General features: G+C 47.2%; 1 protein-coding gene and 1 pseudogene across 3 annotated transcripts in view; one reads left to right on the top strand and one right to left on the bottom strand.

Annotated features, from left to right (window-relative positions):
* Positions 1-14,136, top strand: part of LOC135915665 (long-chain-fatty-acid--CoA ligase 4-like) — a 29,064-nt gene extending 14,928 nt beyond the window's left edge. For all 3 annotated transcript variants that reach the window (XM_070521759.1, XM_065448796.2, XM_065448795.2), the window contains 2 exons: positions 8,433-9,433; positions 10,263-14,136. In XM_070521759.1, the coding sequence (XP_070377860.1) occupies positions 8,717-9,433; positions 10,263-11,696 (2,151 nt within the window). In that variant the 5' untranslated portion in view covers positions 8,433-8,716 and the 3' untranslated portion in view covers positions 11,697-14,136. The remainder of the gene's footprint in view (positions 1-8,432; positions 9,434-10,262) is intronic.
* The window catches only part of LOC135897540 (HEAT repeat-containing protein 5B-like), a 389,157-nt pseudogene that overhangs the window by 351,027 nt on the left and 22,306 nt on the right, over positions 1-15,824 (bottom strand).

The following is a 15,824-nucleotide window of genomic DNA, read 5'->3' on the forward strand; positions in this document are numbered from 1 at the left end:
GCCGTCTTTAATGTCATGCAACTGTTTATGCTTATCCACTACACCGGTCGTAAGCTATGCCGGAAAGCAAGTGGCAGTCTATGCGAACGCATACTGTAAGGACGTTGACACAGTGACGTGCCGAGGCTAAGGGAAACGTTCGATGTTTCGCCAGCAAATAAAAACGACAAGAAGTGTACGCACATAGAAGTACGACGCGAAGGACAGCGGTGAGGTTGACCAAGTCTGGGTCATTCCGCGCGAAATGTCACAGACTCCTAAAGTGACCATCGGTGATTCTCTTGGAGAAATATTGGGCTGTTTGGTGATATGGTAAAAAATGTTTCACGAAAATAGTTTTTTTTTTTAGTGACGTAAGTACAGTTTGCAGTTTTCGCGAATAAGCAGAGAAGTTGGTTGGAGGTAGATGTTCTTGATTGACAAATATCATTTTAGAATATTGGACTGGCTTAGGTATCTCACGGAACACATTTATAAATCTTTCGCGTTTGTTTGAGTCACTAAAGAATGAAAATTGCGTTTTCAGAAATGTGTTTTACACAAACGTCGTTGACGTTTCAGCCACAATACATCTTTTTTTCTATTTTGTACCGTTGCTATAGTTTCTGCTAAATCAGCAATGTTCGACTATGAAATCAAGTACTTTCACAGAAAATTATTTCCGAAGATGCCAAAAGTCACTTTCTGACGATGTTCAAGCCTAAAGTAGGCATTGAGGCTCTGCAGATTAAAATACGCGAAATACCTCATTGCACGCACCAACCTTTCAGATTGTTATCGAGATTTTAGATTGATAGCTCGATTTAGATTTTAGATTTCAGATTTTAGATCTTTTAGATTGATATCTAGTAACTTTTGAATGAGACGAGAACAATTCTTGAAATCAACAAGCAATCTCACCGGTACGCACTCCCAAACTGTTTGAACTGCAGAACAACAATGCACCACCTTCTACTTTTCTCGCATGCATATGCACTGTGGCTATTTGTGAAGCGAACACGTGCAGTGTCACTTCACATCCGCATAAATACATCGTAAACCGCGTGTATTCTGCAGTGCACTTCTAATTTTGGGGGCTTGGAGCAGTCGAGATGGCAAACACGGCATATCAGATGGGAGCTTTTTGCTGTGGCGGACATGGGCGACCTTAACCTCATTCGGTCCTACGCGGAGTCAGAATAATCCCACAGTCATTTCTTCTCCGCTGCTTCACACCAGAACGAGCATGGCGCTGGACCAGGCGCACGGACACTCATAGCATACTGTAAGCTCCCAAACTAAACATTTCTCAATTGTCTCCTACGCCATGGTGAACAGTTGGCGCAGAGTGTCGATGATTCAAGCTGTTGCATAACTCGTGACCTGCTGATACGTAGTACTCACAAAACAATGAATCACCGCCATGCACAATATCTCGTGTCTGATGACTATCCGCTCCTGACGACGACCTCGAAGCACTGATGGTTTACTTTCATCGCACAAATGTAATATCGTAAAGCGTAGTTACGGGGTCATCAACATTCAAACAGCGTAAACGAATACTTCACTGTCACTTACTGCACGTGAAAAAGCATGTGCCCATATTTCATGCATAAAGATTTCAAACGCCTAACAAGAATTCAATTGTGGCATGCAGGTGTGTTGCAGAGAAGACACAGAAATTAAAATAAAATTATGAGGTTTTAGGGGCCAAAACCCCGATGTGATTATGAGGCCGGTCGTAGGTAGGGACTCCGGAAAATCGCACCACCTGGGGTTCTTTAACGTGCGCCCAAGTCTAAATACACAGTTGTTTCGCACTACGCCCCCATCGAATCGACACAGCCTATCGGTAAGATTGGTTGTGAACATGAAAAAAAATTTTTACCGCCTAAATTAAAATTTACTTGAATTGAAGCTTTTAGATAACAGGCTGAAAGGTTGTTGCAACAAATTAGCTATCTCACACATTTTTGTCTGGAGGGTTCTAATGAGCAATTCAAGTCTGAACATAGCCAACGTTATTTACATAGAACATAGTACGTTATTTTTGATCATGAATTACCAACTAGCCCAAGCAACCACCCTAGTAATAGTCAAAAACTGTCTTTTTGGCAACTTCGCGAGTAACTTTCTGGAAGTATGCTTACTTTTATTCTCTAGCATTATTTCTAGCAGAAACAATAGCTAATGAAATAAACGGCAAAATACTAGTTTAGCTGAAGCGTCAACGATCTTTCTGAAAAAAAAAAGATTTCTAAAAACGCACCCACTTTTCGATTTTTATTGTGCAAATTGAACATGGAAGTTTCATAAACGTGTTCACATACGACGTTACGTGAAGGAATAACGCCAATAGAATATTCTGAAATTAGATTTGTACCTACTTCCGCAGTTGAGCTAAAAAAATTACCGTCAATGAATACTTGCCTCTTCGGGTAAACTTCAAAGAGCATCTACGTCATCGAAATATTTTTGTTTCGTGTGAAATATTTTGACGAAACGTCAATAACACGATAGCCAACTAGCCCAACTTTTTCCAAGAGAATCCGCGACGGTCACTCTTTGACGCCTAGGACGTTTCGCGTGAAATTCACCCATTGCCTTCTTGGGTCGAAGGCCTAATGGAAAATGGCGCGCCCGGGCACATGCTCTCGCAAGCACGTGCTCTCGGGCGCACTTCCTACGCAGCGTCACACATGCGCCAGTCGTCTCAAAGATCTGCACGAGAGAAGAGCACGAGAAGAAAAGCGTGCGCGCGTGATTGCAGTCTAATAGACTTTGAGCATTAGGCTGTTGTGCTGCGAGACTGAGCTTCGCTGTCGACATCGGACGCGAACTTCTTTTGAAGACAACGCCTTCCTCAGCGAGTTATCCCCATTATCCCGCATATCGGTTTCTAGACGTTCTTGCGTGTCGATCCCGAAAGCAGTGCAGTGTAACAATGCATATAGGGCCGTCCCCGAAAACTGTGCAGTCCACAACTGTGGACCGTTCTCTTAGGTATGTGCAGTTTAAGAAACGTGGCCTGATCCCGAATATAGCGCAGTCAAAAACGCTAAACAGACCGACGCTCCCGCTATCCTCGCCTCACGCGAGGCGTGACGCGATAGAGTGTCGTGCGCTGTGGTTCCACCCCATTCTCGCCCCTGACCCGCCCCGGAAGACATTGTCTCTGACCGGCTTCGACTGGGGGTTGAATTGCCTTCCAACTGTTTTATTGTCCCTTTGTCTGTAAGCTACTCGGCAAAACAGTAGCAGACGCTGCACTCAGCAGCAAATCACAGTCACTAAAGTCCCCGAGAGCTTGAAAAGAAAGGTTTTCAAATACGCTGAATGCACTCAAAACGCAAACCCGGCAGCCGCTTGTCAGCAGGATCCGGTTACAAAGCTGTTTGGGCAGCGCGTGCAGAGTCGCCGGACCTTCGTCACGAGCTCTCCGAGTACCGCAAATAAATTGAAAGAAAAAACAAGTTCAAGTGTGGGTGGGCAAACAGCTGCTTTTGACGACACTTGAGGATTTCCCTCGAGTGGGCTAAACGGGTTTCTTCATCCCTTATCCTGTTCCGACACGTACGCTACTCTGAAACGGCGAAAGGTCAACGTACTAAGCTCAAGAGCCACACGTGACTTTTTCTTTAAAAAAAGTGGACAGTTTCGTCCGAAGGTAAAGCATTTGAAAGTGATAGCAATGATCTTTGCGTAGTGCCCAAGGGCGCGATGAGGAGCACAGGCAACGTCATTGCAGGCACCCCACACTTGACGGTGCACGGGGTGAGACATACGGAAGGTGTTAGCCTGCGCATAAGGAAAGGATTAGATGGATTTACCTTTACGTTTACTGTCCGTTCGATCCACTCGCAGCTGCGCGTTCGCACCACGCTGTACTCTAACGCACATCTGCGCAGCAGGAACGAGAACGTATGCGCGCACACCACCCACGCTAGCAGCGAAAGCTGCACAACGCCTGTCCTGGCTCGGGCAAAGCCGCTTGATTGCTTATAACACGTTCATTTGGCTCTTTAGATGCGATCATCCCTTGGTATTAACCACATGTATGAAAAGGAAGAAGAGGGTGAGTTGCAAGGGATTGGGTTTTTTTTTTAGGCAACGTGAGGGTACGTCAACTCCCGCGCGTACGTAGAGAAACTCGGCCTCGAGCAAGCTTTCTCGAATGTCTGGACCTGGTGGAAGGTACAGCCAGGAGTGCAGCTCCGTGGGCCCGAGTGTCGCAGGCAACATACTCAGGGCTTATGTGTCGGCTGTGTTGTAGTCCGGGGCAGGTCTGGAATAGGCTATCAGTATCAGAGTGTAAGGCGTTTTGTGCGCAATGAGAGCGCCTGACGTCGCTCTTCGAGATGAGGTCCACTCTGTGACGCGAGGTCGATCTGCTGAGAGCCCCATGCATGTCAACGGACCGATTGAGACGGACGGCGCTGCTGACTATACACATTCTGTGGGAATCGTTCTTGCAGGGCGGATTGAGCGCGACTCCATGGGGCGTCTACTTGGCTTTGCTGTTTTTGCAGCCAAATGCAATGTACGTCTCTGGAGACCTAACTATCTATGCAAGGGCCCATGCCGGCGCGTCGACCTTTTGAGAGAACGACATCGCAAACGGTGACGGCGCAAAAAACTCTTTAGCGTCTGTATAATTGCTCACGCAATTAAACTGGCGCTAAGGATATACGAATAGCACTGCTTTCTATACATGATATGAAGAAGTATTTATCGCCATTCCCTTATCTACGTTGAAGGAACGCTCGGGGCGACGCATTTTTAGGCAGGCAAGCATCACACATGTGTGATTTGTACTTTTATTGCAGCCATTTTATTTCCGTCCGTTTATGCCAGTATACTTATATGAACCGACAACCACGCTATGTTTTCACTTGTATATTCTTCAGCTGCTTACAAACTACGCCGCTCACCGCCGGTACGTTATGTCGGGCTGAAAATGTCACAAGATTGCTAATTGAATCCGGTCTTCTCACCAGCACTCCGCTACAACGATAAGCCCCATAATTTACTGTTGAGGAGACATTTTATACCATCCGTAGGTTCAAAAGCGTAGAGCGTATCTCTCTTTCCGAAATACAACGTAAAACAGAGTTATTTTCCTCAGACACCAGCAGCCCGCCACATCCTTTTATAATAGGTCTGCATCTTGCACACAGAACTCAATGGCATGCGCTTACGCACTCAAGGTAACGTTTAACATCAATGCTCACCATGCTCTCGTATTGCAGCAAACGCTGAAGAAATTATAAACATTCGCCCTAAGCACCACTGCCAAGTATGGTCAATCGAGGCAAACAACACGAAAAGTTTCGACAGGCGCACGACAGCGCAAGAGGCTGTTTATTATGCCGTGCGCACGCTAGACGATATCGCCTCTCTCGGTGCACCTCCAATAACAGCGGGCATGAGAAGCGAAGTGTGTTCAGGCTGCAAAAAATAAAGCCTGCTACGAATTGCGGTTTGCAGAGGTGATATCGTCTGGAGTGTGCACGGCATAACGAACAGCCTGCGATGTCGTGATGCGAATCAAAACACTGTATAAGAAGCAGTCATGACACCAAACGCCGTAACATCGATTGCACTGTGCTGCTTCAAACGCTGCTCCTCTGCGCGGGATTTGATTAAGCGCGCGAGCGGCACTAATTAAAGCTGAATTACTGATCGCTTTTACGCCCCGCTGTTTAGTTGATCGTATGGCTAGATAAAATTAATTTCATAGAATGAAGTTTCATTTCCAGTCCAAAATCCTTGAAGTATACTATAGGAACATGCCCACGTTTATCCAATGGCCTGTGCTTTACCGACAACGTGGCTACAGCTTATGACTATGTATGTGTTACGGTGAACTAAGGCCATGGTGCGCCAGTGATCGAGCTGTCGCTTCCACGGTAACCGTTTAACAGCGTGAGCAAAGTACAAAATGCGAAAGAAACGACTGGACGACCAATGTCTTCGTTTTTTTTTTAGCTTTGTCCTTGCACTTTTGCTCGCGCAGTTCATCTCGCACAATGAACTAAAGCTACTTGAAAAACACCTCGAATGTACTTTAGACCGACACATTTTCGTGCAGTTTGAATGTACACGTGTCCTGTGCTTTCGTTTGGCCTTGGGTCTATAGTTTACTGGGAACCTGGCGCCGTTTTGTTTCCACTCGCTGTCACACAAAACTAACTACTCATCCGTCGCTCACAGTAGAGAAGAGCATATATAACCTTACAAACATTGAAATCAAGCGCATCACCCTGAAAAACAACCGAAAAAAAAAACATCTTTCAGAAATTAAACACTTGAATATTTGTGTGCACGCGAGTACTACGCTATCGGCTTCGCTTTCGGTACATTTATCTGCTTGTGGCCTCATGTAGACCACGCACGACACCCTGAAGGGCCTTACAGCTCTTCTCTTTCGCTATCAGAGAAATTCTCTCAGCTATGCAAACACGTCTAGTAAACAAAAAAAGAACATTATCTCAGTGGCACTTTCTTAGACATAACTGGAAGCAAAACAATCTTTTCACCTCGCTACTGCACGACCACAGCGAAGCCATTGCCTTCCAAAATGCTGCAGGTGTGTCTGTTGACGTTTTCTTATCCCTTCTCCGAGTTTTATCTTAAAGTCACCTTCATCAAATTTTATGACGAATTTTATGCGCTAGGAAAAGGCATTTGTATTGGCTCCTGTGTTACTCCTATGCTTTGTAAGTTGTTTTTATCTACTGTTGAGCGTGCCTTGCGCCAGCATTTTAATGGGGGAAGGGGGGAGGAGGTTTGGAGGTGTTTAGGTATGTTGACGATTTTTGAATAGTCTTAAAGGAACAATCCATTGCATCATATCAGCCTATTGTTGACATAGTTCTAGCGGCCTTTTGCCGTCTAGGGAAGGGATTGGTTTTTGCTCGCGAGGTACCTTCCTGAAATTCTTTGCAAATTTTAGATCTTAACATCACCTTGCAGACGGGTCACACCTGCTGGATTTATTCGCCTCGGACAACAAAGGAATTACTGCCATATGGGTCGGGACATTCCAAGGCAGTTAAGAGAGCCATTACGAAACATTGCCTTGAATCCGCTCCTGTACGGTCATGGCCTCACGCAATGCAGGACAGCTTTAAAGATCAATCGGTTCGACTGTCTTCCTTTGGGTTTCCCCGCGCGCTCAGTACTGCCTTTGCCGAGTCGCTCCTTCAGAAATCCAAGAGCGACGAGCACAGGAGAAGGACTGAACAAGCGCAGAGAACGGTAAGGCCGGAGGTGCTTACCTTGTATGCACCGTGTAACCCGCAACTTAAACAAGGTTGCAGACAGACATAGAAGCCAGTCGTATTCTCTGCGCCACGCAAGCTTGCCCAGCTGTGTCCTCGCGTTCTTTGCGATGGGAGCAAGAAACAGTGCTGTTTTAATGTATACGCCAAGCCGGACACAAAATGTGCTACAGGAGGCGCCACACGCCGTGAAGACGTCATAGCCGCTTCATGGTGACGCCTTTCTAATAGGGGAAGGCTAACCGTTCTGCAGGCATTCATAACAAAGTTGCTTCACTCACTCACTCACTGGAGTCGTGTATGAGCTTCCGCGGTGTTTCGGTAAGACATATGTCGGCCAGAGTGGGCGAACATCTTGAAGGGGCAGCGCAGTAAGACGGAGACAGATAGCAGGAACACACAGGACAGCGCTGAAGGCAGGACAGCCTTTTGTCTTCGTCTTATTGTGCTGATTTTCAACCAGATTTTCAACCAGTACCAAGTCGCCCAAATGTCGATCCTTCTACAGACTGGGCGATGCGTAAATGAGCGTGCACGGGAAGATGAACTGTCACTGAAAGATAAAGACGGAGAACATTTGCCTAAGCACTGCAGTTTGCATTCGCGTGAGCCACGACTGGACCACATACAGATTTTTGGAAGAAGCAGGGAGACCGCTGCACGTGAACTGTTAGAGGCGTTTCATATTAAAGAGCGAGGTTTGTCCTCTATTAGCGACACATAAGTTTTACTTTTGCATGCAGAAAGAAGGTTGTTTGATAGCCGACTGTGATTAGGGTGTTGCGCGGTTGAAGCTGTTTTTGCATGGCGCGCATTCGCCTGCGTGTATATATGCATGTTATACAATAGAGAATAAATAGTGGAAAGTTGGCGTTCCCCGTCTTCCTTTCCGTCCATCCTTGTTTGCACCTAGCGATCATATTTATGGTCTATACTCAACAATATGAACCGACTAGTCCAGCAACATGTACTTCTGGCTACTGCACCACTTAAGGGATATTGCCAATAGATTCGACGCCATAATTCCGCCGGAACTAAATGTTAAACACGCACACAGAGACGGAGCGAGATATTGTGAGTTCAACGTTGCTATCGAATGGTCGTTTGAAAGCTAAAGCGTGTCGCGGGCACATTAACGGCAATGCTAATTTATTGCCTTGTTTCTCCCAGGGTCGACACCTTTGACGCGGAGCCGAGCGAACAACAGGGGAAAGATTGCATCAAACCAACTGGAACACGAGAACGGCAGAACAGCGTATTCGTGGATTCACCGAGTAGCGTAGCGCCACCTGTCTGAGCTGCCATCAGAAACTGTGACAAAACACCAGTGATAGCACAAAATCTAACCGGAGCCTCACATGAAGCTCACGTTCAAAGCCCGACTTACTTGAGTCGCTCTGATGTGCCTCATTTCTCAACAATAACGGGCTCCGCTGATACTACACGGAGATACCATGCCTCCATTTGCGATAGAGTCATTGCTCGGCCTTATCAAGGCGCTGATGGCCACTTATGACGTCGTGACGCTACCAGTCTACGTCATATTCCAGAAGCCGTGGGTGTGCTGGATTCGAAAGCGCGCTTGCTTCGCCAAACCAATGATAGAAGGTGACCCGACGTCGCCATACAAGCGCCTAAAAAGTTTGGAGTTTGAAATGCTCAAAGGCGTTGAAACTGTAGACGAATTCACCCGCAAAGCCATTCATGCGTATTATCGCCAGCCAGCCATCGGGACTCGACCTGTATTGAGCTGCACCGAAAAGGAGCTATCCTGCGGCAAGGTGTTCAAGCAGCTCACTCTAGGTGACTACGAGTGGCTCACGTACGAAGAGGTGGACCGCAAGATCGACCTGACGGCTCGCGGCCTCCTGTCAATAGGCGTGAGGCCTCGCCAGTGCATGGCCATCTTGGCCGAGACCCGCGCCGAATGGTTTATAACGGCGCAGGCCTGTTTCCGCACCAACGTGCCGCTTGTTACTTTGTACGCCACGCTTAGCAACGAGGGGATTGTGAGTGCCATCAACGAGACCGAAGTGACGCACCTGGTCACCTCCGAGGATCTTCTGCCCCGCGTGCTAAACATCGTGGACAGGATGCCGTCGCTTACTCACATCGTCTACATGGAGAGCGCTCAGTGCAAGTCGTCATTGCCGGCAGCTCAAGGCCTGCAGGTATGCACCGTCCTAACGATAAATCCTTGCGTCTTGTACTGCCCTACGTACAATAAACTATTCCGAAAGGACACACCAGACAAGGACGACTAACAGCAGTTGCATTGTGTATCGTCTTTGTTTTGTGTGTCTTCTCATGGTTGTTAGATGTACTAAGTACAGCTCAAAATAATTGACCCCAATTAGCCAAATTTCTCATAAGTGAATAGTTATTCCCCTTATAATGCTTATGTTCGCGTCATTGAAGAGGCAGAGTAGCACGTAGGATGCCGGAGTATGGAAATCAGTGAGAAAAGAATCCTGTTTACTGTATTGTCGCGTGGATATGTGACTATTTAATTGACGTGTTTATAGAGAGAGCTCTGATAAAGAGGGAAGAGATCCCAGCGAGGTTGTGCTGCTTTTTCATCGTTTAACATCTATTCCGATATTATGTATGCTAGCTGCTAAAACGCTTAAAAGGTGGTAGACAGTGGTGCAAGGATTAACTTCGCGTTGTTGAGGCAGTATTGATGGCGTATTTACTGTTGCGGGACAGTTCATCCAACTTTCACTAGCCATGTTATGACTCAATGCATCACTAACCACAGAAACCCTTCGAAAGCAAGGCGTTAACTTTCCCCCAAAAATGACTCTCTCTACACGGTCTTTCGATCGTGCAAAGATATCGCAGAAATCCCATCGGAAAGCAAGGTCAAATAAAACGTGTATCCAACTGTCCTGTGCACATTGACAACCATTCTGGAGATTGGTTGCTGCAGTTTGATTGAAAACAGCCATTGTAGAAAGTGATTTACGACGACTAAAATCTTCCTTTCTTCCGTTGCAGGTTATTCCATTCCGAAGCCTTGAAACACTGCAAACAGACTATGAAACAGAGCAAAGCCCGCCTACCCGGGATGACGTTGCCATCATCATGTACACTAGCGGCTCCACGAGCGCTCCAAAGGGAGTCATGGCCACGCACAGAAACCTTATGGCCACAATAAACGCCTTCGGCATCCTCTGCAAGACCTACGGGGTTGGAACAACCGAAGACACCTACATTGCCTACCTGCCTCTAGCCCATGTGCTCGAGCTCTCTGCTGAGACAGTTATGTTCGGCATCGGTACCCGGATAGGATACTCCTCTCCGCTAACCCTCACCGACAAGTCGCCAGGGATTGCCCCGGGTTGTCATGGAGACGCGATACTTCTGAAGCCAACCACGGTGACCTGCGTGCCTCTCGTAGCAGACCGACTACGCAAGGCGATTAACGAAGCGGCTGCTTCGAAAGGTCCCTTCTTCAGTGCCTTCTTCGACTACGCAGTCAAATATAAAAACTTCTGGCTGGAACACGGCTTCGACACTCCTCTACTCAACCGTTTCCTCTTCAACAAGACTCGCCTCGCACTGGGGGGAAGAGCCAGGTTCGTCGTGAGCGGCTCAGCGCCGCTGTCCAGCCACACGCACAGGTTCATGCGGGCCTGCTTGGGCTGCCACGTCGTCGAAGGATACGGCCTCACCGAGACGACCTCCGCAGCCACCGTCATGGAACCCGGAGACATGAGTACTGGCCGCGTCGGAGCACCTCTTTCGGGCTGCTACGTTCGTCTGGTCGACTGGAACGAAGGCCGCTACAGCACGTCGGACAAGCCGAATCCACGTGGCGAGATCGTCGTGGGAGGCGACTGCGTCGCCAAGGGCTACTTCAAGAAGGAGGAACTAACGAGGGAGGCGTTCCGAGAGGAAAGCGGAATCCGCTGGTTCCACACGGGAGACATCGGCGAGATCTTCCCCGACGGCACGCTCAAGATTGTCGACCGCAAGAAGGACCTCGTCAAACTTCAACACGGCGAGTACGTGGCGCTCGCCCGAGTCGAATCCGTGCTCAAGGCGTGCCCGCTCGTAGACAACGCGCTCGTGTACGGCAATTCGCTGCACACCTATCTCGTGGCTCTCGTAACGCCAAACTACGACAAGCTCCACGCGATCGCTCGCCGTCTCGGCAAAGAAGACTCCGCTACTCTTAGATCGTTGTGCGACGACGTCGAAGTGTGCAAGGCAGCCGAGGTGTCCATCCTAGAGTTCGCCAGGGCGAGCGGCTTGCAGAAGACCGAAATACCGTACAAGGTAAAACTGTGCGCCGAGGAGTGGGTGCCCGATTCGGGACTAGTGACACCTACGCTCAAGGTTTGCAGAAAGCCGCTGCAGAGATTCTACCAGAATGACATCGACGCGATGTACAAGGCGGGAGAAGAGAGCAGACTGCGCCACGTCTGAAAGTTCGGGACAATTTGTGGCAGAAACAATTTCAGATGAGGTTAAGCGAGCAGTGTCGTCGAAACTTCAAGTTTATCTTCAAGTTTCTTTCGTTGAATGATCAACTTGTAATTTTTATTTAGCAGAAAAAATGAAGTCTTTAGGTCTTCTGAATTGTGTTGCGAAATAGGCGAAGCGTACTTTAATGCTAATCATTCCCACCACGCAAACGTAATGCAAAGAGCCAGTGGAGTCGTCATGGTGTTCGCGCTGAAAAGAGCAGATTTTTGAGGTCCAGCCGATCACTTGTTCGATTTTCCTGCGCCTAAAGGCAAACCAGCCTGTAGTATATAAGTGCGAAATTGGCGTTCGTTTCCTGATGTTGCATGTGTTGCATAATACATGGACGTAGGTGCTTCGTTGCTGATTGTACATATTGCGTGCGGAGCTGACTCAACGTCGCTGTTGTGTGAGGAAGGCAAGGCTAATACAAGACGCTTCGCTAATGTATGCGTACGCCGGCCACTTAGCACTGACAGAACGTGAACAGTGAGGGAGGAGAAGCTGGCAGGCTTAAAGCGCAGGTGCGAAAAAATAATGCGCGAAGGACGCGGGCAGATATAAACGGCTTGCGAAGACATTGGCTCTGATCTGTAGAGGCACAGAATGAGGAAAAGCCTGAAATCGATTTGTCCGTAGCGAAGGAAGTAAGATTTAGCCTTCGAACAGGACTGCTGGCCCTGATGAGCAGTAAAATTTACATACGTTAGATACAAGGCAGTGGTATCCTTCAGTGCCAGGTTACTTGCAGTAGTTTAGTACTTAGCTCGGTGAGCTCTCGTAATGCATGAAAAAAAAATTAGGCAAAGTCTAAAAGAGATGTCTTCAAAAATGTCTCGAGGGCATGGAGCATGTAATAATTTCGTTTCATGATGAAGGCAGGTAGAAGTACTGAAAAATACTAAGAACTTCAGAGAAACTCTCCCATGTGTTACTGCGTTGCCCTCATTCAACTTGTTGAACAGGACGTCGTAACAGACTGGATAAAGAAAAGAGGATGACAGTGAACCAGTCGTAGCTGGTTAGCTGTGTTCGCCATCTAATGCCTGCCCAACTGGGGAGATCAAACTATGCTGCACCTCTTTATTACCACGCCTTGTAATTATTTCTTTGAGCCCTGCAACTTCGTTTAATCACTTCCCTCCAAATTTGGGCTGTGTAATGCCATTCGCGCTAGGATTCATCCAACGTGCTTCCTGCACATCGAAACTTACCACACACTTGGCAACAGAATGCCAAAAAAAGGAGTATAAGCTGGTATTTCGAAAGAGAAACTTTGTCGTCGAAAAATGAACAGCTTCACAGGTGGCAAATAAAGAACCGCAGTCGGAACGCTGAAGTCGTCCAAGTAAGTGACTGGGCAGGTGTGCTCAGGTAGATCGCCAACAATATTGATGACCCGCCTTTGTGGCGCCGGGGCTTCGGCCTTGCATTGCGAAGCCTGAGGGCGTGGTATCAAATCCCGGCCGTGGCGGCCACATTTCGACTGGGGCGAAATGCGAAAACGCCCGCGTACCGTGCATAGAGGGTGTGCGTTAGAGAACCCCAGGTGGTCGCAATAATCCCGAGTCCCCCACTACGGCGTGCGCCTTGTAATAATACAGTTTTTCTGGCATGTAAAACCAGAATCTACGTTCTGTCGATATTAGTGCTGTTAAAATGACCAGTTCCTTATTGGACTAATGATCGATGTGGCCAACTCAAGAAAAAAAAAAACCTGCGAATGGTGTCTGTGCCTTCTCATCGCGTCTCGTCGCACTTTTTCCGTCGACAGCATGAAGCACAAAAGTCAACTAGAAGTGCTTCCTGTCGACGTTATTTGCTTCCCACACCAATCACAACAGAATGTCTTTGGGGCCCAACCTTGGCACAGCTGCAGTGTAAAGTGAAGCTGCCAATGTCGGTCGCTTTCCCCTGCTTCGCATCTTCTTGAGTCAGTCGTACATGCTTCCCTGGGACCTTCTTCCCGCCTAGATCTTTACAGGCCAGTAGATTTTAACTTGCCTTGCCAGAGCATCAAGAGCTTTGCCAAGCTGGCGAACATATTAAATAAAACTGCCCTTGGGCGAATGCGTTGTGACCTTCCGGGAAAATTGTATGTCTTGTCAAATACCCTGTGAAATATTAAGCTTGATGCGAGCTACGCGCAAATGCTATGTGAATTATATGTGCATATTTTTAATATTGTTGTCTTTTGTATGGCGGGCCGAAAGGGAAAAGTTGACATTGGCTATGATGCCAACCTATCTTACACAAACGTTAATGTACAATAAATTCAGAAAAAAAAGACAGGACGAGACTGTTGAGTTTATTTGTTATGGCCAGTTCATCACCTCAAACCGATTGTTGAGTGTGTGTTTACATCTTTGTTATAATGAATGAATGCTGACCGGCTCCGAAACTTTCTCATTAATTGAGTCTCCTGTCTTGAACAATTTCGGAGACCTTTGCAGAACACATTCGTGAAAGAAAAAAATTGTTTCACGAGGTACCACCAAGACGGACTGCACGGAAAATGTAATACCTCGCTACCGTTTCTTATTTCGCATACTGCCAATCCTATACCGGATTGTAGCAGGAGAGTCATGTACAAGAACACTGTTTCAAATATTAAATAGTAGTTTGTACATTGCCTACAGGACATGTGAATGTACTATAAATTGATGAAAAAAATTAAGTGTCTGAAAGCGCACGACACTCAGCCAGTTGACTCAAGTTGGCTTTGCGAAAGTGAACAGCGCCGAAAGCGAAAGCGGAGCACATAACAAAGCAATTATTAACAAGTGGAACTCCTAGTCGCAAATGGCCGAATAAATAGCGCTAACAACATGCACGTGAATGCGCGAGCTCGCTGTTGGATCAGGACGCGAGCACTTCCCGCACGCGAGTAATAATATCAACAAGAGCTGCTTAACAAAAGAACAGCTTGCTATGTGCACGCAAATGTCTGTGCGCAGAAAATAGGATGCACCGTAAAGGTATGCGAGTTCTTTTGATAGCATGGTTGTGCAGCACTGTCCCTATTTGATAGTCGCGCGTGCTTCAGCAATCAGGTGAGCATGCGTCCGACGGTATCGTCCTATCAGCCTGCGCTTCTCCGACAATGAGCTCACTATGTCGCAACTTGGTTGTTGACGCTATTTCTTGCTCCACGTGCAATAAAACGTCTCGGCCCACCGCGTGGTAGCTTATGGCGTTGTGCTGATAGGCAGAATCCGCCCCCCTAGGAATGCGGCGGCCGCATTCCGATTGGGGCGGTATGCAAGTACACACGTGTACCATGCATTGAGTGCAGGTTAAAGCATACTATGTGCTCAAAATAAATCCGCAGCCCCTACTGCGGTGTTCCTCATAATCGCATCGTGGTTTTCGGGCGCTTAATATCCTCGAATGTAATTAACTTAACTAATAAAACCTCCAGCTTCGAGTCAGTGCTTTGCGTCCGTCTTCCTCGTCTACAGTAGCACTGTTCCTCTTCACAAAGGCCCAAATAATGTCTACAAAACGAAACTGCCAAAACTACATTTAGGTAGTCGCGAACATGGGCGAATTGTTTTGAACTATATCGCTCGATGCCGCAAAGAGGGCAAATTGTTTTGCTTGTTCTCTAGTTTATTGCTGATGCAGAAAACAGGGCTAGTTGGTGCATTTCCGAACGGGGACAAACCTAAACGCAATATAAGACAAGCGTGACGGGAAGACCCAGATGTGAAGGAGTGCTATTTTATTTTGTCTACTTTGCGTTTGTTTATTTACCCCAACGTGCGAAAACCCCAAAAAACCTAAATACGTACAGCAATGGCCGAATTTGGAGAAAACATGCGATTTGAACAGGGATTTGCGGTTCAGACAAGATATATGAGAACTTTAAGATTTGGTTACATTTTGGAAAGGGATGGAAAATCCGAGTGAGATATTTGTTCTGGCAGATTACTGCCAATTCGCATACTGGATACTTCGTTTTTTTTTCTTCAAGGTAACGGATGAAAGGCACAAGTATTTTCACTTCAAAGTTCATTTGCCGTCCAGTCCATGTTTGGCCCATAGCATCCGGTAGACGTCAAGATGGCACTTAACCATCGCCTAGCA

This window comes from Dermacentor albipictus, chromosome 7 (genome assembly GCF_038994185.2).
Source record: "Dermacentor albipictus isolate Rhodes 1998 colony chromosome 7, USDA_Dalb.pri_finalv2, whole genome shotgun sequence".
NCBI classification, from domain to species: domain Eukaryota; kingdom Metazoa; phylum Arthropoda; class Arachnida; order Ixodida; family Ixodidae; genus Dermacentor; species Dermacentor albipictus.